This window comes from Vipera berus (assembly GCF_964194415.1).
Source record: "Vipera berus genome assembly, chromosome: 1".
Classification (NCBI taxonomy): Eukaryota; Metazoa; Chordata; class Lepidosauria; order Squamata; family Viperidae; genus Vipera; species Vipera berus.
The window spans coordinates 183,979,809-184,004,697 of NC_138202.1; the positions used below are offsets into that span (position 1 = coordinate 183,979,809).

Genomic DNA, 24,889 nt, shown 5'->3' on the forward strand with positions numbered 1-24,889 from the left:
ATCCACACAGAGAACTGGTTGTTCACATATTTGAATTTCACCACTGATTCTAGGTGGCTTACAGACAGAGTAATAAGTAATAAATAAGACAGACAGGATAAAATAAAAGGTAAATAAAAGGAAGCAAAAACTGTCAATATTTCTTCTCTGAAATGCTGAAATCTATTTGTTCTCCTTCAGTGTGACATTGTGGCTTCTAATCTAATAAGAATCCCTCCCATAATATGTTGCAACTGATAATTTGACTTTTGTGCAAATTACACACTTTCTAGACTTCTGATATTTTTCTTTTTTATACAATTCTAGCTTCTAAGAATTAACACATTTTAAAACAAACCTTAGAAAGTGGTGCATGTCTTGTCATCCTCAGTTTTTTCAGGGAATGAATTGCATCTAAGAGTGGATGAACATTGGATACAAGCTGCATCCTCAAGTGATCCATGTTTTTCAGAAGTTCTAATGCCTTATCCACAGGAATTTGAAATTCTTTAGGGAAAAACATCTAGAGAAGCCCACAAAGAGCAACATCATAATCCAAACTAAACATATTTTTAAAAGAGATATGTGTGATATATTTCATTCAACTGATACTAAATAAAGCATTAAAGTTTAATTAATTATCTTGCTCAAATCACAATATATTTAGACCTTCTTTGACTGAATTGGGCTTAAAAGATTATATACCTAAAGGCCACATTCTCAAAAGATCAAAATTCATATATTTGAGGGAGAGAATGGAACTATGAAAAGCAGTCTATTTTCTGCTAAGTTCAATAAGAATTGTTATTATTCCTGTATTCTCCAGTTCATGGAAAGTTCATCATGCTTCACTCTGCTGCATCCTTTAAAATCAACATTTCAGTATCAGTACCATTTGTTAGTTCCACAACTTACCATTCCTGGCTCTACCCCTTGCCAAGAAGTCAGTAATTATAGTATACAGTATTCATAATTTCAAGGTTCTACTTGCTGAATTTGAAGACATGAATTTTGGAGATCTTATTAGTCTATTACTATGTGGAGGCATCCTCGTGAATCAAATGGTTACAACTGAACAAATGGCTAATGTCTTTTCAGATTTCTTATCTGGTAAGTAATAATATCCCTTTTGAATAAATCCACCCTATCCGTGAAACACAGTATGTTTAGATTTTGCACTGAGATTTAGGGATGTCAATTTGAGCATTGCATACTGCTGGATAAATACAATCTCTACTTAAAATTTCAATTTAAATGTTCATATAACTCCAAATATTTCAATGAATTCTACAGAATCACTCATTTAAATACAAGTAGTCCTCTAGTTACAAGTGTAATGGAGCCTGCACATTCCACTCTTAACTCAGAAAACTCATGGGAGTGAATCTCATACCTTGAATGAGATCACTCCCTTGTTCATTAAAATGCCCGCAGCTCATTAAGTGCACATGAGGTATCTCAGGGTGGGGAAGGCCATGGGGGGGGACTAGAGATGGATCAGGCCCCCAAGGTCTCCCCAACCCAGTAAGAAACCTCATGCTTACCCCTCCCTTCTTGCTGTGCCAGACTCGCTTACTTTGAAAAGATCTGTCTCCTCTCTGCTGCGGCTCCTGCTTTTGAGGGACAGGAGAGTCCATGGAAGCCTCTGGTGCTATAATATCACACGGGTTCAGGCACCTATTCTCTTTCGCAGAGAATGGGTGCCTGAATTCTCACGCTGTTTGCAGTGCCTGCCTCCTGCTTCCCCTCAACTCTGGAGCCATGCAACTGCCACCCCTGGAACAGAGATCAGGGGAGGCTTCTGCATGCCTCCAGAGGTTGGATCCAGGCCTCAGAGGACTGCTCCAAGCTGCTGCCACCCAGAACAGAGCTTCCAGAGGTTGGATCCAGGCCTTGGAGGGGTCCTCCAAGCCGTTTGCACCTGGAACAGAGATTGGGGGGTGATTCTGCATGCCTCCGGAGGTTGGATCCAGCCCTCGGAGGAGTCCTCCAAGCTGCTGCCACCCAGAAGAGAGCTTCCAGAGGTTGGATCCAGCCCTTGGAGGGGTCCTTCAAGCTGCTGCTGGCCAGAACAGAGCTTCCAGAGGTTGGATCCAGGCCTCGGGGGGGGGAGTCCTCCAAGCTATTTGCACCCCAAACAGAGATCAGGGGGCACTTCTGCATGCCTCCAGAGTTGGATCCAGCTCTCAGAGGGGTCCTCCAAGCTGCTGCTGTCTGGAATGAAGCTTCTGAAGGTTGGATCCTGGCCTTGGAAGGATCCTCCAAGCCATTTGCGCCTGGAACGAAGATCGGAGGGAGGCTTCTGCATGCCTCCGGAGGTTGGATCCAGGCCTCGTAAACTCCATTCTGGGCAGCAGCAGCTTGGAGAAGTCCTCCGAGGCCAGGATCCAACTTCTGGATCCAGAGGTATGCAAAACACCCCCCCCCCAATCTCTGTTTCAGGTGCAAACAGCTTGAAGGATCCCTCCAAGGCCTGGATCCAACCTCTGGAAGCTCCGTTCTGGTTGGCAGCAGCTTGGAGGACCCCTCCAAGGGCTGGATCCAACCTCTGGGGGCATGCAGAAGCCTCCCCTGGCCTTTGTTCCAGGTGGCTAGGAGGAGGCCTCTGAGGCTCCAGGGTCAATGGCTTTCTCCCTCAGTTGAAGGCTTCAGGCCTGCCTTCAGGCTGAAAGGAGTTAGGGGCAGGAGCAGGAGACAGGCACCTTTCACACAGAGAATGAAAGTTTCTGAGGTCCATGATTGGCACAACTTCAAACACTCATGCGAGATCACAGACTCCAGATCCATGGAATCTCAGTGTGAAAAGCATTTGCAAGCTGACTCTCCTCTCCAAGAGGATTTTTGCAAGGTAAGTGAGTCCGGCGCAGCAGGAAGGGAGGGGGAAGCAGTTGTGAGGAGTGTGGGGGGAATAGGGTGAATGTTGCAGTGCCACTGAAGTCACTCATAAGGGTGAACAATTGCCATTTGTAATTTTGGGACTTGCTTATAAACACTAGGGAGCGCTGATCATGTATCTTTGAACGAGCCTTAAGTGTACACTCATAACTCGGGGATTACCTGTATCTTCTACAAAGGAGTATATACACTGTCCAATTATAGTCTTGGAAGCACAACAATAATTAATAGTGACAATAGTTACACTAAGACTTTGAGCAATATTATAAACTAAATTTAGTTAGAATATTCTTTTTAAATGATTTTTTGAAATATATTATAGTTGTTTTTTCTATTATTCTTATTTCCCTGGAAGGTAAAAAACAAAAAAAAAACCACCCAGAAACCCCCCCCCCCATAGAGTCTCACTTCATTCTTTCAGGGATTGCTTCAGAGATGAAGTGAAGAGATTTAAATTTTCCATTTACTACTAAAGCAATCACTGAACAGAAATTAGCTTGGAGGCAGCAACTCAAGCTACTATGTCCCCATCTTTTAAAATCCTCAGTGGTAAAATGTAGTTAACCTCTTCATTTGCTACACACCTCTGCTCAGGTAGATGAAGGGAGATCAGTGCCAGCATATAGAAGAATGGGGGAATTAAACATGTTCCTCCTTAGTGAAATCCTGCTCCTGGATATGTCCATAAGATTTATTTTAGCAAAAATATGGAAATGATTCGCCACTGTCTTCTTCCAACATGTTTTTTCAACTTCTCAGTCTAGCTAATAGTCTGAGATTTCCCAATGACCTCTCAGGGAAGTCTTCATCAGATTTAAATCAGTTTAACTTTTTGTGATGAGTTAAAGTCCACTAGGTTTTGCCACCTGCAGTGGCATAAGGGGGAAAATCCAGGCTTAAATAGGCTTAATAGAACCCTTTTAAAGCAAAATACATTTGTATGTGTGTAAGAGTGTGACATTGAGGCCACTTTATGTATTTCATAAGTATAAATAGTCTGCTTTCTTCCCTCTGCTATATGAAACATACATATTTTGCTAATGATCATATAAAGAAATACTATGCATGTTCATGTATTATAAATGCTATTATTATTAACACCTTACTTTTCACTTATAGATCTCAGCACTTTATATGAGTTGTGCTCCATAATTCTGTCTGGTATCTATATATTGAAAAGTATCCTCGTCTACACCTGTTCCTTCCTTCCAAATAAACATGCTAAAGAGTCATCTCTACTGGTATTCATAACATTTTAATTTCAATCATGTTGGACCACAAAGTTGCCCAAGTCGCATCTGGTCCCATTAAATTGATGTATCCCTTTAAAATGGGCTGTTTATCCCATGGATCCCCCCCCCCTTATGCATAGAATGGCAAAGAAAAGCAAACACATGAAACAAACCTTATAGATGAATTTGTAGACATCTAAGTAACGCAGAAATGTGATCCCCAAAAGATAAGATTTGTAAGCCCTTTCTGCAAAGGAGAAGTTGCAGAATTGTTTTGCTATAATTTCCAGCTTAGCATCATCAGTATCAGTATTACAGGACTCTAGCTGCAGTATTTGAAATATCAGCTGTATTGGCATGAAAAAAAGCAGAGTGGTAAATACTAAACTCTCACTATACAGGTTAAATTAAGCAGCTCTCTTTAAAACCACTGACCTAGACCATTTAACAAAGCAGCAGATAGATAGTTGTTATATCAGGCAGTTTCTTAACATCTCGTAAGCAAAAACAGGAATCAAAGCACTCAAATTCTTGAGCTTTAACTATTAATATATTAATTTTTGTATCTTGCTATTTCATGATCAAGAACAAGAACTTATTGATGAAATGCAAGCATATGCTATATTCATGTTTCCAATATTGTTGCCTGCCCTAACGCTTCCTTAGTTGGGTATGGCTTAACATAGACTTTCTTTCCTCTGGTGAACACATACATATATATCTATTTTTTATTGCATGGTGAAACAGACTATATATGTTTCCCAATTTAAAAACTTGCCGTGTAAAATCAGAAACAAACACCCTGATCTAACTATTACTCAACCCACATTTAAGGTAATGTAGTTTTTTATAAACCTTATTCAAACAGATTTATAAAAAATGTGAAAAACAGAATTAAACATTTTGGAAAGCCTCTGCTTTTTCTCTATATGTAACTGTCATTTTGGGATGTTAACTGACAATCAGCCAGTTTATTTTTTAATGTCCCTTTCTCTCAACAATTAACTTTTTATCTGTAGCACTGGGATTTAATTTTTTTTTCATCTATGTATCAGCATCACTTTTTGCCCACTGAATAGAATGTCAGACTATCATAGGCTGAAATATTATGGTTTGATTTAGAAGTGAACCTATATTATTAGACAGATACATCACTGAAAAAGATGAGTTACCCACTGATATCAACCATTCAGTCACACCTAATTTTTACACAGATGAGCATGTATGATATAATCTCTGAAAAGTCATCTTAGCTTATAGTTATTATTCCTAAAAAACTTGCCTGTGTTTTGTTTTCTGAAAGAGGCATTTCTGTGAAAGCACTGATACTTTTGGTAGACATTCCTACAATATTTCTGAGATCATTCTTGAGGCCATCAGCATTTCGGAACAGATCTATGACCATATCTTTAAAACATCACAGAACAAAAGTTTAAAATTAAAAAGTCTGTTAATGGTATGCAAAAGAAAAGTGCTTTATGCTATAAAGTAATAATCTGAATAAGAAAATATTCAAAATGTTTATTCTCCTATTTAAAATTAATTTGTATTTTTTTTTCAAAGAGAAACTTGAGCAAGCACATACATTTACAATTATTTGGTATTTTTTTAAAAAAATAAATAAATAAATAAACCATTATGTTTATAAAAAATTAAGCCTATTTTCATACTTCTTCAATTTCATCTGACTCTTTCATTTCAGAAGCATAAGAAATACATATTTTTAAATGAATGTTAATTTCCCTTCTTATTTAAATTATATCAGATGAATATGTTTGGTGATCAATATATTCTATTTATTTTTTTACCAGTTCCCTCTGAAAAAAAATCAGTATTGCTGTAATTAATTAAAATTCAAAATTTAAAAAAACTGTTATTTTCTCATCAACAAGTTGAGCAATCCCTAATAATGCAGACAATATTATTAGTCAGTAACTGTATTTTCTGAATAGACATGGACACCTCATTTAATTATCTTTAGAACAGCACTTGATTTCCTTTTGGGGGGGAGGGGGACGAGGTTACGCTCAAGTCAGCCTTGACTCCTGGTGACTACACTGACAAATCCATGAAGATTTTTTGGCAACATTTTAGTACTCCAAATGGTTTTCCTTCTTCAACTTTGTGTTTAAGGCAGGACTAGTTCCACAGTTTCAGTTGATTGCAAAATAAATATAAGTGGGCTTCATAGGTCTGGACCCCTACGACCCTGAGTCCTCCCATGACAAGGCCCTGCTGATCGCTGGCTCTGAGGGTGGTGGCGGCAAATGTGACTCAATCCTCAGCAAGCCCTTTTTTGCTGCCTCCTGCCCAATGCCGCTGCCATAAGGCCACGGAACAAGCCGGGCAGAGGTAAGGAACCAGGTCAGGGCAGCGGGAGAAGGGCATTCTGCAAGGGTTGGCTCTGACGCATGTAGAGCTGCTGCCTCACTTTCTGTGTTGTGCCGGGGCTAGATTGGGCTGGACTGGACTGGGTGCGGAGCCTCCTTGCCACTTCTTCCCCCACAGACATCAGGAGCACCCACCCCACCTACTACTTGTCTTGGGGCACCTGCCACCATCCCGTGCTCTCCAGCCCATCACCAGCCAGCCAGGCACACTGAGGTCAGGCCTCAGCAGATGGAGGCCGGAGGGGAGCGGGAGCCATGGCTGCCTGGATCCTCTGCCTGAGGACATGTGCAGGGAGAGGTGCCGCCCAGCTTGGTAAGCTACGGTCTGCCCGCAGAAGGAGCAGGAGGAGGAGGGCTGGCCGGGGATGAGCGTAGGGCTACCCACGGGGGGAATCTGACCAGCCCCAGCCTGGGGGGGGTGGAGAGGCCAAGGGAGCCTGAAGGGGGGGTATCCCAGCACACCCAGCTGGCCGGCAACAGGCTGGAAGCGTGGGACAGTGGCAGCTGCCCCAGAACGAGTGGGGTGGGTGCTCCCCATGTCCACGGGGAAAGAAGCCACAAGGAGGCTCCACGCCCAGTCTAGCCCAGTCCCATCAAAGCATGGAAAGCGAGGCAGCAGCTGTATGTTCATCCCTGTGTGCGAGCACACCCCCTCCCTGCCAGGCAAGCGGAGCCGCAGCATCTTTGGGAAAAGAGCGCAGGTGGGCAGTAGAAGGCACGAGGAGCCCTGATCCCAGCACAGCCCCTCCCCACTCTCCTCCTCCCTCCTCAGAAGAGCTGTGGGGCTCAGGAGCCTCCCCCCCCCATTCCCCCCATCCACTGAGCAAGATGCCCTCCTGTCCACTACTCCACCCACCAGAGCAACATTGAGCTTGCCACACCCACCCTGGCCACACCCCCACCCTGCCATTTCCACTGTAGTCACGCCCACCCAGGGGGCCACGCCCACCCAGCACCTGGCGATACATAAGTGGGATTTGGGTTGCAGTTTGGGTACTTGATCTCTAGAGCCCTCCAAGGTCTCTTCCAGCTCTATTCTATTCTAACCTTCTGCTCAAGCAGGAGACCTTATACAATTCCAGACAAATGTTTGTCCAATCTCTTCTTGAAAAATTCCAGTAACAGAGTACCCACAACTTCTGGAGGCAAAGTGTTCCACTGACTAATTGTTCTCATGTTGTTGTTGTTGTTGTTGTTAGTTGCGAAGTCGTGTCCGACCCATCGCGACCCTATGGACAATGTTCCTCCAGGCCTTCCTGTCCTCTACCATCTTCTGGAGTCCATTTAAGCTCACGCCTACTGCTTCAGTGACTCCATCCAGCCACCTCATTCTCTGTCGTCCCCTTCTTCTATTGCCCTCAATCTTTCCCAGCATTAGGCTCTTGTCCAGTGAGTCCTTCCTTCTCATTAGGTGGCCAAAGTATTTGAGTTTTAGCTTCAGGATCTGGCCTTCTAAAGAGCAGTCAGGGTGGATCTCCTCTAGGACTGACCGGTTTGATCGCCTTGCAGTCCAAGGGACTAGCAGGAGTCTTCTCCAGCACCATAGTTCAAAGGCTTCAATTCTTTGGCACTCAGCCTTTCTTATGGTCCAGCTTTCACTGCCATACATTGCAACTGGGAAGACCATAGCCTTGACTATACGCACTTTTGTTGACAGGGTGATGTCTCTGCTTTTTAGTGTGCTGTCTAGATTTGCCATGGCTTTCCTCCCAAGGAGCAAGCGTCTTTTAATTTCTTGGCTACAGTCCCCATCTGCAGTGATCTTGGAGCCCAGGAAAATAAAATCTGTCACTACCTCCATTTCTTCCCCATCTATTTGCCAGGAATTGAGAGGGCCGGATGCCATGATCTTGGGTTTCTTAATGTTTAGTTTCAACCCAATTTTTGCACTCTCCTTCTTCACTCGCAACAAGAGGCTCTTTAGTTCCTCTTCACTTTCTGCCATTAGAATCGTATCATCTGCATATCTTAGGTTCTTGATATTTCTTCCGGCAATCTTAATTCCAAATTTTGATTCATCTAGCCCTGCCTTTCTCATGATGTGCTCTGCATATAAGTTAAATAGGCAAGGCGACAGTATACAGCATTGCCGGACTCCTTTCCCAATTTTGAACCAATCAGTGGTTCCGTGTCCAGTTCTCACTGTTGCTTCTTGGCCCACATATAGGTTTCTCAAGAGACAAATAAGATGGTCTGGTATGCCCATCTCTTTAAGGACTTGCCACAGTTTGTTATGATCCACACAATCAAAGGCTTTAGCATAGTCAATGAAGCAGAAGTAGATGTTTTTCTGGAACTCTCTAGCTTTCTCCATGATCCAGCGTATGTTAGCAATTTGATCTCTAGTTCCTCTGCCTCTTCAAAATCCTACCTGTACTTCTGGTAGTTCAAGATCCACATACTGCTGGAGTCTAGCTTGTAGAATTTTAAGCATAACTTTACTAGCATGAGAAATGAGTGCAATGGTGCGATAGTTTGAACATTCTTTGGCACTGCCTTTCTTTAGAATTGGAATGTAAACTGATCTTTTCCAATCCTGTGGCCACTGTTGAGTTTTCCAAATTTGCTGGCAAATTGAGTGTAGCACTTTTACTGCATCGTCTTTTAAGATTTTGAATAGCTCAGCTGGAATACTGTCACCTCCACTAGCTTTGTTGTTGCTCAGCTTTTCTAAGGCCCACTTCACTTCACATTCTAGGATGTCTGGCTCGAGGTCAGTGACCACCTCATTGTGATTATCAGGGACGTTAAGCTCATTCTTGTATAGTTCTTCTGTGTAATTTTGCCACCTCTTCTTAATTTCTTCTGCCTCTGTTAGGTCCCTGCCATTTTGATCCTTTATCATGCCCATTTTTGCATGAAACGTTCCCTTCATCTCTCCAATTTTCTTGAAAAGATCTCTGGTCCTCCCTATTCTATTGTTTCCTTCTATTTCTTTGCATTGTTCATTTAAGAAGGCATTCTTATCTCTTCTAGCTATTCTCTGGAATTCTGCATTCAATTGGGAGTATCTTTCTTTTTCTCCCTTGCCTTTCACTTCTCTCCTTTCCTCAGCTATTTGCAAAGCTTCCTCAGACAGCCATTTTGCTTTCTTGCATTTCTTTTTCTTTGGTATGGTTTTGGTTGCTACCTCTTCTACAATGTTGCGAACCTCTGTCCATAGTTCTTCAGGCACTCTGTCTATCAGAATTAATTCCTTAAATCTATTTGTCATCTCTACTGTATATTGAACAGGGATATGATTTAATTCATACCTGAGTGGCCTAGCGCTTTTCCCTACTTTCTTTAATTTAAGCCTAAACTTTGCAACAAGAAGCTCATGGTCTGAGCCACAGTCAGCTCCTGGTCTTGTTTTTACTGACTGTATAGAGCTTCTCCATCTTTGGCTGCAGAGCATATAGTCAATCTGATTTCTGTGTTGACCGTCTGGTGATGTCCATGTGTAAAGCCGTCTCTTGGGTTGTTGGAAAAGAGTGTTTGCTATGACCATCGTATTCTCTTGACAAAATTCTATCAGCCTGTGCCCTGCTTCATTTTGTACTCCAAGGCCAAACTTGCCTGTTATTCCAGTTATCTTTTGGCTTCCTACTTTAGCATTCCAATCCCCCATGATGATAAGGACATCATTTTTGGGTGTTAGTTCTATAAGGTGCTGTAGGGCTTCATAGAACCGGTCAATTTCATCCTCTTCAGCACTGGTGGTTGGGGCATAGACTTGGACTACTGTGATATTGAATGGTTTGGCTTCGATTCGAACTGAGATCATTCTGTCATTTTGAGGGTTGTATCCCAGTATTGCTTTTCCTACTCTTTTATTGACTATGAAGGCTATTCCATTTCTTCTAAGGGATTCTTGCCCGCAGTAGTATACCTGATGGTCATCTGAATTAAATTCACCCATTCCTGTCCATTTTAGTTCGCTGATACCTAAGATGTCGATGTCTAGTCTTGTCATCTCTTGTTTGACCACATCCAGCTTTCCTTGATTCATGGATCTTACATTCCAGGTTCCTATGGAGAAAGAATCTTTACAGCATCGGACTTTCCTTTCACCACCAGACATATCCACAGCTGAGCGTCCTTTCGGCTTTGGCCCAGTCACTTCATTCTTTCTTGCGCTACTAGTACTAGCCCTCTGCTCTTCCCCAGTAGTATATTGGACGCCTTCTGACCTGAGGGGCTCATCTTCCAGCGTCATATCGTTTTGCCTTTTGGTACTGTCCATAGGGTTTTCATGGCAAAGATACTGGAGTGGTTTGCCATTTCCTTCTCCAGTGGATCACATTTTGTCAGAACTCTTTGCTATGACCTTTCCATCTTGGGTGGCCCTGCACGGCATAGCTCATAGCTTCATTGAATTACGCAAGCCCCTTCGCCACGACAAGGCAGTAATCCATGAAGGGGATTGTTCTCATAGTCAGGAAATTTACCCTTAATTCTAGGTTGGTTTTCTCTTTGATGATTTTCCAGCCATTACTTCTTGTCCTGCCTTCAGTTGCTTTGATGAAGAGGCCAACCTCCTCTTCTCTGTGAAAGTCCCTCAAGTATTGGAAGACTGCTATCATGTCACCCCTAGTCCTTCACTTCATAAATTAGACATGACCTTGTTCCCTTAACCATTCATCGTATCATTCAGCCTCCAGACCTGTTATCATCTTTGTTGCTTTTCTCTTTTCTCTTTCTAGGACCTCAGCATCTTTTTATAATGTGGTGACAAGTACTGGGCACAGTATACCAACAGTTACCTCACTAGTCCTGTATTAATAGCAATAGCACTTAGACTTATATACAGTTCTTTTACAGCCCTCTCTAAGCAGTTTACAGAGTCAGTATATTGGCCCAAGCAATCTGGGTCCCCATTTTACTGACCTTGGAAGGATGGAAGGCTGAGTCAAGCCGGTGAGAATAGAACTGCCGAACTGCTGGCAGCTGGCAGTCAGCAGAAGTAGCCTGCAGCATGGCATTCTAACCACTGCGCCACCAGGGCTCTAATACTAAAGAGGTACTATCCCTCTGGGACGCGGTGGCTCAGTGGGTTAGGACGCTGAGCTTCTCGATCAGAAGGTCGGCAGTTTGGTGGGTCAAATCCCGAGTGCTGCGTAGCAGAGTGAGCGCCTGTTACTCGTCCCAGCTTCTGCCCACCTAGCAGTTCGAAAGCACTTAAAAATGCAAGTAGAAAAATAGGGACCACTACGGTGGGAAGGTAACAGCGTTCCGTGCGCCTTTGGCGTCTAGTCATGCCGCCCACATGACCACGGAGACGTCCTCGGACAAGCGCTGGCTCTTCGGCTTTGAAACGGAGATGAGCACCGGCCCCTAGAGTCGGAAACGACTAGCACGTATGTGTGGGGGAACCTTTACCTTTTTACCTTTTATTTATCCCTCTATTGATACTTCCTAGGACTGCACTGAATTACCTGCAGCACATTGTTGGCTCTTACTTAAGTCGTGATCCATTAGGACACCTAAATCCCTTTCAGTTACCAGGTACCACCTATTCTATACTTGTGCATTTGATTTTTCCTGTCTAGGTGCAAGACCTTACTTTTCTCACCACTGATCTGCATCTTATTGGATGGGATCCAATGCTCAAGTCAGTCAAAATCCTTCTGAATATTGAGTATGTCTTCTAAAGTGTTGGCTATTCCTCTTTGCAAGGTGTCATCTGCAAATTTGATGACCATTCTATCTCCTTGTCTAAATCATTGTACCCCACTGCATACTTCCCTCCATGTAAATGTACAGTAGTTCCATTGAGGACTGCATTTTGAATGCTGTTGGTCTAGTTGCGATTCCATCTAGTGGTGATGTGGTCTATCCCACATTTTTCTATCTTATAAAGAAGTAGGTTGTGATCTGCTTTTCCAAATGCTTTTCTGAAACTTAAGTAAATTATGTAAGTAAACAACATTGCCAGAGTGTTGCTTAACTTTCCACAAATGACTTAAATGGCTCAACTGCACTCTGTGTAATTGTAATAAGGATGCGGTTTTATATCTCTGAAGAGGAAACATTTTTTTCTCCCAACAAAAATGCTGAAATATATCCATTGCACAATTAACATTTACAAACAGAAGATATGGGAGTAAAATTTCCTGTAGGTAGTTTGGGCCTAACCCATGTGTGGTTTTACTATTTTTTTAACCTTTAAATCACCCCCCCAACCCCCCACAGAGAGAGAAATATCCTAGCCCAGTAAACATCCAAGGGTGTTGCTAGAAGTTTGGAGAAACACCACTAACCATATGGGATACTGCATTTTGCCCCAGTTCTACTTCCTGAATTACATTCTTGGACGGCCTCCAAAACCCCTGACATTGTAGTTATTATCTTTTCCTCCCCACTCATTAAGCTGGCATTGGCAACAGGGCTTTTGGTCCATTGCAGTCCTTAGCTCTGTTGCATTATGCTAGCATTTAGGGAGCTAAGGATTGCAAAGAACCAAAAACCCCATTGTGTTATGCTGGCATTTGGGGAGCTAAGGATTCCTAGGATGCCTTAGTTCCCCAAATGCCAGTGTAACACAACAGGGGTTTTGGTCCACTACAATACTTACCTCCTGGACTCGCCAGTTTAAAGCTGCTTTGCTTGAATTACTCCTAAAAGCATGAACATTTCCTCCTCATGCTGGATAGAAAGGCCTGTGTGTTTGTAAACTGACCTGGTTGTGCTGACAGTGAGAACAATGAAGCTACTTTGCCCAGTACAGCAGCTCAGGTATCACAACAGGCTAAAATGAGGCTGCTAGAATTCTCCCATGTGCCTTTCTTCTTCCCAGCCTCCTAGGTTCTGCTAATCTTCAAAAGATAAGCACAGGATTGTGAGGGGTGGAAAAGAACCATTTGGAATCTGGTGGGGAACAAAGCAGAACCAGTGCCTTTGGGGACCCAGCAGGGCAGGATGGAGGGGAGAATAGATATATGGGCATGCTGCAGCATCTCTGCAAAGTTAACAATTCTACAGAACCCAACCAGTCATTCTTAAGGGCAAATGATTGGGTGGGTTCATAGAATTTTTAACTTTGAAACAGAATTGTATATACCGGTAGTTTTTTTTTTGGGGGGGAGATCTGTTGTAACTTTGAATAATCATTAAATGATCTGTCGTACTTTCATGATTACCTGTTTACATTTTTGTACAGAAAAGTCAATGGTCTTTCCTGTCCATGACTGATTTTTAGCTCCCACTTTACAATTTTTCATCCTAGATTGGAGGTTGGTATCTTGATGTACTTCGAGGCCTATTCTCTTTGTCCCTAATGTACTCTCAGAAAACCCTAGCAATTTTTGGTGATAGAGTTTTTGGCATTTCACCCATGCTAAATGAAATCTACTATTTACAATCCCCACCAAATTTTTTTTAAAAAACCACTGTCTTTTCAATACTGTCATCTTGTTCTGACACCACCCACCACCACAACCATTCAAGATTAAAAAAAAGTAGGGTGTGTTTATGATTATAAATCAACAAACAAAATTCATAAGACCTAATCCACCTATCTTATCACATTTATTTCGATCTAAGTTCTCCAAAAAACATTATTTTAAAACTTCAGAAAAACGTTAAAGGAAATAGGAAGAAAACTGAAATAAAGAAAAGTCTATCCATACATAATTGTTGAAAGCAAAGATTACCTTGTTTTCTGGAATGTGGTGCAATCTTAGTGATATTCATTATAGAATTCAAGGAAGAAATATGCTTAGAGTTATCATGGAAATATTTAAGTTGGGAGACATTTTCTTGTAACCTTTTTGAAGAAAAGAAAAGGAGTAAGTATTGGCCCTCTGAAATAGATACTAATTGCTACATTTTTTTTGCCCAAGATGGCGGCAGTTGTCTGTTGAGCTCTGTGAGTTCCGCAATGGGCTTTTAAAAAAATGGGGCAGTCTGGGAAGCCCAACCGAGGCTCAGCAGCCTAATGGGGGGTCGGGTTAGGGAACAGCTGGCGGGCGCCACTTTTTGTGGCGTGGAGGCCTCCACCCCCCCCCTGGAATGGCAGCAGTGGCCTGGCGGCCTGAAGATTGGCCGTGGCCCGGTCCAGCACATTAAATCAGCTGGCTTATGTGGCGTGGACGTCCCCCCCCCCGAATGGCGGCAGCGGCCTGGCGGCCCAAAGATCGGCCATGGCCTGGCCCACCTTAGATCAACTGGCAGGCGCCTGTTTTTTATGGCGTGGAGACCTCCCACCCTCTGGGAACGGCAGCAGCAGCCTGGTGGCCCAAAGATCGGCCGCGGCCCGGCCCAGTGCTTTGGATCAGCTGGCAGGTGCTTTCTGTGGTGTGGATGTCTCCCGCCCTTCCTGGAATGGCGGCAGCAGCCTGGCGGCCCGAAGATCAGCCACGGCCCAGCCCAGCACCTTGGTCCAGCTGGTGGGCACCATTTTGTGGTGTGGAGATATTCCTTCCCCTCCAGAATGGCAGCAGTGGCCGGGGATTATGGCGGCCCGAAGATCAGCTGCGGCTGCGTTTTAACACCCGGTTGGAGGTTGGAGCAGGATGCAGGGTTGTTTTTTTTTCACGGTCCCCCCCTTTCCACAGCAGAAGCAGCGAGGTGACAACTGTGGCCTGGAGTTCGGCTGTGGAGTGGTCTTGGAACTATAGCTATGGTGTTTTGACCCGGGACCTTTCTGCTAATCTGCTCATCTTTAATTTTATGCTGATTATTTGGATATGGTTTATGCCCCTGCTCATGTGACTTCCCTACTGATAGTCCAGAATGGACCTGGGACCTGACTGCAGTGAGAGGGCGGTTCTGGATTGGTCATCAACCACCCCACTGGTGTGAGAGACCAGTTGGGGTAGGTTTATCCCAGTAGCCCATACTCTGTCCACCCCAGGTTTGATGCCCAGCTGTAGTGAGAGGGCGGTTGGGCTTTCTTTGCCTGGTTCCGGCTCAGGTGAGAGCGGAGCTGGATTGGTGGACCTGAGGTACTTTCCGGACTCAATATCAATGTCATCTTGATATTATTTTAATACCATCTGACTACCCATTTGTTAACAACTGCCCTATGTGGATATTTTTATTATTATATGGCTCGTTTGTGCTACTCCAGTGCTGACCTGTATGCCCTCAGGAGGGCACCTCCCTCCTGGTTATGACCTGCCACCTTTTCCTCCAATCCCCTTAAGGACAGGCCCAATTGTTGGGACCCCAAGAGGTGGTTGGGCATAGATAGGGGCCTCTGGTGGAGATATATTAAGAGGCCCCTAATATGTTTTCTAGCCGGCTGTTTTAAAGGGTTAGGGAGGGGGGGAATGGTAGGGTTGGGAGGGAATTAGGGTGTACCCCACCAACCGGTTGTCAGTCCAGGCCTGAAATGGTTCCCGGCAAGATGGGGTTAGGGTTGGGGTCTCCTGGTTTCCCTGGCATTAGGGTGGGGTTTCAAATCCCCACGACGATTGGGGACGGCTGCAGGCGGTTACACAGAGGGCCATATCAACACCTGGGATCGCGCCCCCGCTGTCTTCAAGCGGTAGTGTGCTCCGACCCTCCAGTTGGTACCCATTTATCCGGGGGTGAGAGGGATCAGGCCCCTGAGCTCAGGCTGGTGTACTTTAATGCCAGATCCATTGTGAACAAGGCTCCCCTCGTCCGTGATTTGATCGAGGAGGAACACGCGGATCTGGTATGCATTACAGAAACCTGGTTGGGCTCAGAGGGAGGTGTCCCTCTGACTGAGCTTTGCCCTCCAGGTTTCTGTGTGTTACATCGGCCATGGGCTCAGGGCAGGGGCGGTGGGGTGGCGGTAGTTATACGGGAGACCTTATGTCCGCGGGAGACCACTATTGTACAGATAGGTGGGAGTGAATCCCTCCTCCTGAGGTGTGGCCCTGGGCCTCAGTTGGGCTTGTTGCTAACATACCTGGCGCCCAGCTGTGTAGTAACGGCCCTGCCCGAACCTCTTGACATCGTCTCAGAGTTGACGGTTGAGTTTCCCAGACTTATAGTTCTGGGCGACTTTAACCTGCCTTCTCTGGGAGGGTCGTCTGAGTTGGCCCGGGAGTTTGTGGCCTCCATGACAGCCATGGACCTGTCCCAAGTAATTCAGGGTCCGACTCATGGGGGAGGACAAACTCTCGACCTAGTTTTCTTATCTGGGCAGTGGTTTGATGATCTGGGAGGGGGCTCGCCATCTATTGTCCCCCTGTCATGGTCCGATCACCACCTCCTGCGGTTGGTCTTCCGCTATGCCACCCCCCACTGTTGGGCTGCGGAACTGACCAGGTGGTTCCGCCCCAGGAGCCTAATGGATCTGGAACAGTTCCAGATGGTGCTTGGGTCTATACCTATCCCCCTCGCTCACAGCCCGGCCGACACCTTGGTGGATGCCTGGGAAAGGGCTGCCACCAAGGCGCTCGACTGTGTTGTACCCTTGCGACCCCTGACCCGGCGAAGATCCCGGTGGGCTCCATGGTTTTCTGTGGAGCTCCGGGAGATGAAGCATCGGAGACGAGGTCTAGAGAGATGTTGGAGATCCAGCCGGTCTGAGTCTGACCGGTTGCGGTTAAGAACCTTTACAAGGTCTTATCTCGCGGTGATGAGGACAGCGAAGTCTAATTACTTCGCTGCCCTCATCGCATCCGCAGATAATCGCCCGGCCGGCCTGTTTAGGGTGACTCGCTCCCTCCTTAATCAGGAGGTAAAGGAGGAGCCCTTACAGGGGCAAGCTGAGGAGTTTAGCTATCATCTGATGGACAAAATCGCTCAGATTCAAGCCGGTTTGGATTCTGACTGGGCAGAGACTGACGGGGAGGAATCGAGCAGTCTAGAGAATGTTACCTGGAGTGAATTCGATCCTGTGACCCCAGATGAGGTGGACAGGATCATGAGGAGACTGAGTTCCGCCACATGTTTATTAGACCCTTGCCCCTCCTGGCTGGTATATGCAGCCCGGGAGGAGACACGAGGCTGGTTCCAGGCAGTAATAACTGCTTCTTTGAGGGAGGGTACCTTCCCTGCCACCTTGAAGGAGGCGGTGGTGAGGCCCCTCCTCAAGAAGCCTACCCTGGACCCAGCTATTTTGAACAACTATCGTCCGGTTTCCAACCTTCGCTTTCTTGCAAAGGTGGTTGAGAGCGTGGTGGCACTTCAGCTCCCTCTGTTCCTGGAGGAAACTGATTATCTGGACCCATACCAATCAGGCTTCAGGACTGGGTACAGCACAGAGACGGCATTGGTTGCGCTGGTGAATGATCTCTGCCGGGCTCGGGACAGGGGTTGTTCCTCTGTCCTAGTCCTATTAGACCTCTCAGCCGCTTTTGATACCATCGACCATGGTATCCTACTGCGATGTCTCAGGGGGTTGGGAGTGGGAGGTGCTGTTTTATGGTGGTTCTCCTCCTACCTCCTGGGCCGCTCGCAGTCGGTGTTGATGGGAGGGCAGAGGTCTGCCTCGAGGCCTCTCGTTTGTGGAGTTCCTCAGGGGTCGGTCCTCTCTCCCCTCTTGTTCAACATCTATATGAAGCCGCTGGGCGAGCTCATTCGTGGTTTCGGGGTGGAGTATCATCAGTATGCTGATGATACCCAGCTTTTTCTTTCCACCCCAAACCAACCCAGTGATGCCCTCGACGTGATGTCCCGTTGCCTAGAAGCGGTCTGGGTTTGGATGGGGAGAAACAGGCTTCATCTCAATCCTGCCAAGACTGAGTGGCTGTGCATACCGGCATCTCAGACTAACCAATCTTTTCCATTGTTAACTATGGGGGGTGAGGTGTTACCCCCTGTTGATAGGGCCCGCAACTTGGGTGTCCTCCTGGATTCACGGCTCAGTTTGGAAGATCATATAGGAGCTGTGGCCAGGGGGCTTTTGCCCAGGTTCGCCTGGTGCACCAGTTACGGCCCTATCTGGACCGAAATGCACTACGCACAGTCACCCATGCGCTTGTGACCTCCCAGCTAGACTACTGCAATGCTCTCTACATGGGGCTGCCCCTGAGGACCACTCAGAGGCTTCAGCTGGTGCAGAATGCAGCCGCGCGAGTTGTGATGGGAGTCTCCCGATACTCCCATGTAACACCTCTTCTCCGCGAGCTGCATTGGCTTCTGGTTGCCCTCCGGGTGAGATTCAAGGTGCTGGTGATGACCTATAAAGCCCTAAATGGCATGGGCCCGGATTATCTATGGGAACACCTGCTGCCAGCGTCAATTTCCCATCGTCCTGTGCGCTCCCACAGGGAGGGCCTCCTCAGGGTACCGCCGGTCAAGGATTGCCGACGGGCGATCCACAGGGGGAGGGCATTCTCTGTGGGCGCGCCTGACCTATGGAATCAACTGCCAACGGAACTCCGGACTGCCCCCAACCTTCGTTCATTTCGCCGGGACCTAAAAACCTGGCTCTTTGAGCTATCTGGTCTGGACTGAGGGGTTTAATGTTTTTAAATTGTGATTTAATTTTTGTGGCTAGACTTAATTTAATATTGGATTGTTTTTAAATTTTGCCTTGTAAACCGCCCTGAGTCCTTTGGGAATAGGGCGGTATATAAACCGAATAAATAAATAAATAAATAAATAAATAAATAAATAAATAAATAAATAAATAAATAAATAAATAAATATTATATGCAAAGAATCTTACCACTTAATTTGTTGCAGAAGCTTTTGGGGATTCCCAACAATTATTTCCTGAAATTCTTGGAAGAGTCTTCTGTGGCTAATTAAATTGGTCAATGCATGACCACTTTGGTTTTTACTATGAAGAAGCTTCTTGTGGAATTCACTTTGACTGCACAACTCAGCAAAACTAACATCAGGGAGCTGGCATGTTTGCTGCAACCATCTAATACTCTCGAAATCACAAAGGAGTGATGTTAGGTTTTGAAGATGGGTTAGCTTTAAACAATCAAAATAGAGACAAAATTAGTCACAAATAAATAATAAAAAGCAATGAAAAAAGCCTAACCAATATTGAAGGGAAATAATATTTCATGACAATGATGGAAGCCTTTGCATATAATCAGGACTGGATTCTAGGTCTAGGTAAGTAAGGCAGTTGCCCAGGGTGCCAAATTTTAGGAGACGCTAAAATTGAAAAGACTTCTAAAGTACACAATATGAGTATAAAATATAATAACCTTTCCTTGCTGCTTTGGAACTTCTTCTTTCTACACTTTTTGAAATACGTATTCACAAAGTCACTGGAGTAGTAGTGAGCAGCACTAACCAAATGTTGCAAATCATGAAAAATATATATAATTATAGCTATGGACCTCAGAAAGCTGATAATATTACCGGAGCAATATTACCGGGAAGATCCTGAGCAAATGAATTGTGTGATTATCAGCTTATCAAAGTTACAAGAGGTAACAGCATATTTGTGAACTAGTACACCTACATAAGGATTAAATATATTTATGCAGAATTATTGCCTTATGACAATGGGAACTAATGTAAGTAAAATTACTTACTGTTTAAATAGGATGAAAATGTCTGAGAAAAAAATGTCCATGGCTGAAAATCATAACAGTAAAGCTAAAAAACTCAAAGGAAAAAGGGAACACAAGGATGCTTTTTTAAGTTCCTAACAAAATTGGAACATGAGCCAAAAAATAGGGAGTGTCAGAATATGATTTTATCTATTATTTAATGACTAGAGCTGGTCCTGATAAAATATAGGGTGAAAAACTGGTTTCTTCTAGCTCTGAAAACAAAGTTTAGCCCCTTTTCAGTTCTACCCTGAATTGCACTCAGTGCAGGACTTTAGATGCATAACTGAAGAAACAAGGAGAGAGAAAAATTTGGAGCAGAGAAGTGGCACGTAGGGGTACACTTCTCTGTCCATTTCCCTAACAATGCTATTCTACAAAAACAGCCTGCTGAGCTTTGAAAACTTGCTAAGCATGCACTTTCAACTATCATTGGTAATTTTCACATCCAAATGATACATTTACTTACTTTTAACATTAGAACCTCTGGAACTGTGGCATAAGTATTTTGAGAAATAAAAAGGACTCGTTTTAGTTCTCTTATTTTTTGAGGAAGAGTATAATTTCCTGTAAGAAACAGCATCATCTTGTATTTTGTAATACATTGTTTTTATAGATTTCCATTATCACTAACAAACTCTGCAGGCATTTTGAAAACCAATGAAAACAGTTCCAGCAAGCATTTGGCTCTTAGATTAGTTTTACTGAATGGCAACTGAGATATATTTGAATTCTATTGTTTAAAATAGTTGTAAATGAAAGAGTTTTTGTATACAGAATTCAGGGAAAAAATACATTTAACCATCATGAGCTGAATCTTGCTTTAAAAGAAGGAAGTAGGAATCAAACCTTCATGCATAATAAACAATACTGCAGACTACTCTTTTCTTTATTACTCCATTTTGTGTTTCAGTTCTTTTCAAGCACATAGAAAAAAAATTGACTATTCATTCCAAAGAACATTTTAAGGTTCATCCAGGGAATAAACTTTCTAAACTATCAAATATTTTTATCAACTTTAGGATGTTGTTTGTTTCATCAAATAGCTTTTCCTTTGAATGAATATCAGAACATATTTTCATTTTTAGGTTTAAGCTAGAATCACTATCACAAAATAAAATGACAGAATGTAAAGTGTTGCAAATCCATCTGTGTTAACCAAAATGAAGAAGGTTTCTCTCTGTAAGTTTTTAATTCATCAACTTCTAGTGCCACTGCAGTTCTTTTCTTAAGACAAGTACCCAATAATTTTTTATGAAAAAATATATACACCACAGTTATATTAAGCCATGTGCTGCTATTGGTTCTCATGAAGGTAATTATTGTTGATCAGGCTTCCTGGCTTTTATCTGGGTATGAACTGCCATCAATGTCACCATAAAGCACCCAGTTGCCATTAAACTCTTTCACAAGGGGAAGATTTAAAAACAAATATATTGTATGCTATTATGGAAATATGTGTTACCTGGCAATTCATTGTCTGGCTCTTGAAACATGTTCATTATGCAAATAAAATATGATGAGAAGTTACTATTATGAGATGTTTTTAGGAAGACATTTACAAATTCTGAAAACAGAAACCTGGGACAAAACAGAACAAAACAGTCTTATGTGAAGTTACACACATTAAAGAATGTTTTCCAATTAAAGACTTTTTAAAAAGTTTTCAATTTACCTAGAGTGGCACTAAGCCAATTTAATTCAGAAAATGTACCAAAATGTTGCTTTATAGTAATTAGCAGATCTTAAATAAGAAGATTTCTACTTCTATCAGTTCACTTATATCATTGAATACTTTAGAGATAATTAACAAAATACCAAGATGATCTGTCATTTTCTAAATTTTATACTAGATTTGGGCTAAAAACAAACAAACAAACAATAAGATTCTGCCAGGTCTTTCCAAATGAATATCTTAAACTTTAGTTTAACAAAACATTTCCAATTTTAATGAACAAACTAAATGAACAGACCTAAAAACCCACTGTGAGCTGTGCAACACAACCATAGAGATTGGTTCTGATTAGATTGGATTTTCTTCTGAGTGAGAAACTTGATTTTTTTTCTAAGTTTAAAATTGAAGATTAATCGTGAAGTTATTGAGACTGCTAAATAAATGTTTAAGATTGGAATGTTGCAATTATTTTAATTGGAATTAAGAAAATTAATTAATTAATTACTTTGATTTTAATTGGAACTAAAATGCCTGATATCTGTCTGGGACTGTGGTAGTGTAGTGTGATATCTCCCTTGGGCAACTCCCCAGATTCCTCCTCAAATTTAGCTCAGCTGAGGTTGAGCCCATTCCTGGCATGTCAGGAACTGGGTTGATTGATGTCTCTGAACAGCTGTCCAAAAGAGATTTGGAGGAGGCTTCGGCTGGGGAAAATTTGCAGTGGCAGACTGCCAATCAAGAGGAAGAGGAACTGCCTTCGGCATGTGATCCAAGAACACACAGGGCAGAGAAAAGGCAGGAACAGTGGAAGTCAACCACACTACTCAAGAGGAGAACACTCTGCCCATCTGATGGGCTGCACCAGAAAGCTGGCTATGGTGGCATTGCTGGGAACAACATGTTGGTTTTCTAGCTGTTTGTTTGATCGTTGTCATTCCTGCTTGACTCTGGATTGACACTGTTTGGAATTGTGCCTTGAAGACACTGAACTTTTCTTGCCATGTGAGCTCTCTTGTCAGTGGTGGGATTCAAATGTGTTGCCTGGGCAACAAAAAATTAACTACTGGTTTTGCCAAAGTGGTGCGAACTGGCTGAATCCCACCACTGTCTCTTGTGTTTGGATTTAAGTTTTGCCTGGTGGAGTTATTTTGTTTGAGCAACTTTCAATTGCTTTGTGGACTATTAGCCACTGCTCTGTGGACTAAATTTGGTCTGCTTGTGGCTGGACTTAACTGGGACAGTTCTGAGTTTTTGGTGAAGGGAATTGCTGGGGAATATTAATAAACTCACTAAACCACAGTTACATGTGTGTGTGTGAGTGGCGCAGCACATGTAGGCTATGCAGTAGCAACCTAGAACTAAGGAGAAATTTCCTAATGGTGAGAGCAATCAATCAATGGAATTGCTTTGCCTTCAGAAGTTGTGGGTGCTCCATCACTGGAAGATTTCAAAAAGAGACTGGACAACCATTTGTCTGAAATGGTATAGGGTCTCCTGTTAGAAGACCTCTGAGGTCTTTTCCAACTCTATTATTCTTTCTTCTACATTCAACTACTTGAAAACAAGAGTCATCAGACCTGAACAATCTCAGATGAACTATAAAGAACAAAAAGTTAATATTCGCTTTATGCTTATGTTTCTAAATATGAATACTTTTTATTGCCAATTTATGCAGAAGATATTGGGAAACCATTTGTCTGGAATGGTATATACAGTTTCCTGCTACAGCAGGTGATTGGACTACAGGTAGTAATGGGAAACAAACTGGGGAATAAAGAGGATTTGAGATAAAACGTTCAAATCAGAGAATGATGACTCATGAAAGGGGTCAACAATACTCTGCTTTATTGGTACTCCATCCCCTGTAGCTATAAAGGGGAGAAGCAACTTGTGGCTGGGGTGGGGATGATGGGATTCAGTTGTGTCAACATGACTTAAGAGACACTGGCAAGTTTCACTAGCAAGGAAATAACCCTCTTACCTCCACTAGAGAAAGGGTCTACCTTACAAGGGAAGAAAAGTAGACTCTAAGCAGATGGAAGGAAGGGTGAAGGAGCTGCAAGACAGATGCAGCAGCAAAAAGGAAAATAAGAGAAATTGCTACAAGGGGCTTTTGTAAAGGTAATTGTGTTTGAGAGGTAACTGGTTTGATTCCAATAGGCACACTCTGACCTACTGTTTCTTTGGTCCCCCTTTGCTCACCCAAGATTCTCTTGTGCTCCCATCCAACATCTACAATTCTCCTGAATAGTTCTCCATATATAGTTCTCCATACTACTTTTATGCTAGCTGAATAGCAATCCTTTTCACAGTACCAAATGCCACGAGACATTTCCATTGTAGGGAGCTAAGGCATTTACCAAAGCAAACCACAGCCTACTTCTTGGTAAGCTACAAAAATGTGGGATAGATAGCATCACCACCAGATGGGTTCACAATTGGCTGATAAATCCCCACTCAGCAGGTAGTCCTCAATGGAACTACATCTACATGGAGGGAAGCATATAGTGGGTCTTTTCGACATCTTCATAAATTACTTATATGAGAGGATAGAAGGGGAACTCATCAAATTTGCAGATGACATCAAACTGGGGGAAATTGCTAACACTTTGGAAGATGGACTCAAGAGCCAGAATTATCTTGACAGACCAGGAACACTGAACCCTATTCAACAAAATGCAATTCAGAGGTGAGAAAAGTAAGGCTTTACATTGAAGCAAGAAAAACCAAATGCACAAATATAAAATAAGTGGCTCAACAACATTAACAGTGAAAGGGATCTAGGTGACAATGGACAACCACTTAAGTATGAGCCAGCAGTGTGCTGCAGCTGCCAAAAAAAAGCAAATGCAGTCCTGGCATGCATCAACAGAAGAATATTATCAAGATCATGTGAAGTGTTAGCACTGCTTTACATGGTAAGACCACACTTGGAATACTATGTCCAGTTCTGGTCACCACAATACAAAAAAGATGCTGAAGCCTTAGAAAGAAGATAATTAGGGGTCTGGAGCTAAACCCTACAATGAACTGGGTATGAGAAAGAGATCCAAACTAGAGAGATCCAAATTAGAACTAAGGAGAAATTTCCTGATAATGAGAACAATTAATCAGTGGAACAGCCTGCCTCCAGAAGTAGTGGCTGCTCCATCATTAGAGCTTTTTTAGACTATATTGGATATTGAAATGGTGTAGGGTCTCCTAGTTGAGCAGGGGATTTGACTAGAAGACCCCCAAGGTCCCTTCCAACTCTGTCATTCTCTGTTCAACATAAAGAGAAAATAGAACAATTCCTAT

The 24,889-nt window shown here is 43.4% G+C and overlaps 1 protein-coding gene across 1 annotated transcript in view; it reads right to left on the minus strand.

The window, feature by feature from the left end:
* Positions 1-24,889, minus strand: part of ABCA12 (ATP binding cassette subfamily A member 12) — a gene marked incomplete at its 5' end in the record, with an annotated part of 277,161 nt that overhangs the window by 167,564 nt on the left and 84,708 nt on the right. The window contains 7 exons of the mRNA XM_081312657.1: positions 338-502; positions 4,280-4,453; positions 5,389-5,513; positions 14,131-14,243; positions 19,071-19,324; positions 20,387-20,484; positions 21,383-21,498. Of these exons, the coding sequence (XP_081168783.1) occupies positions 338-502; positions 4,280-4,453; positions 5,389-5,513; positions 14,131-14,243; positions 19,071-19,324; positions 20,387-20,484; positions 21,383-21,498 (1,045 nt within the window). The remainder of the gene's footprint in view (positions 1-337; positions 503-4,279; positions 4,454-5,388; positions 5,514-14,130; positions 14,244-19,070; positions 19,325-20,386; positions 20,485-21,382; positions 21,499-24,889) is intronic.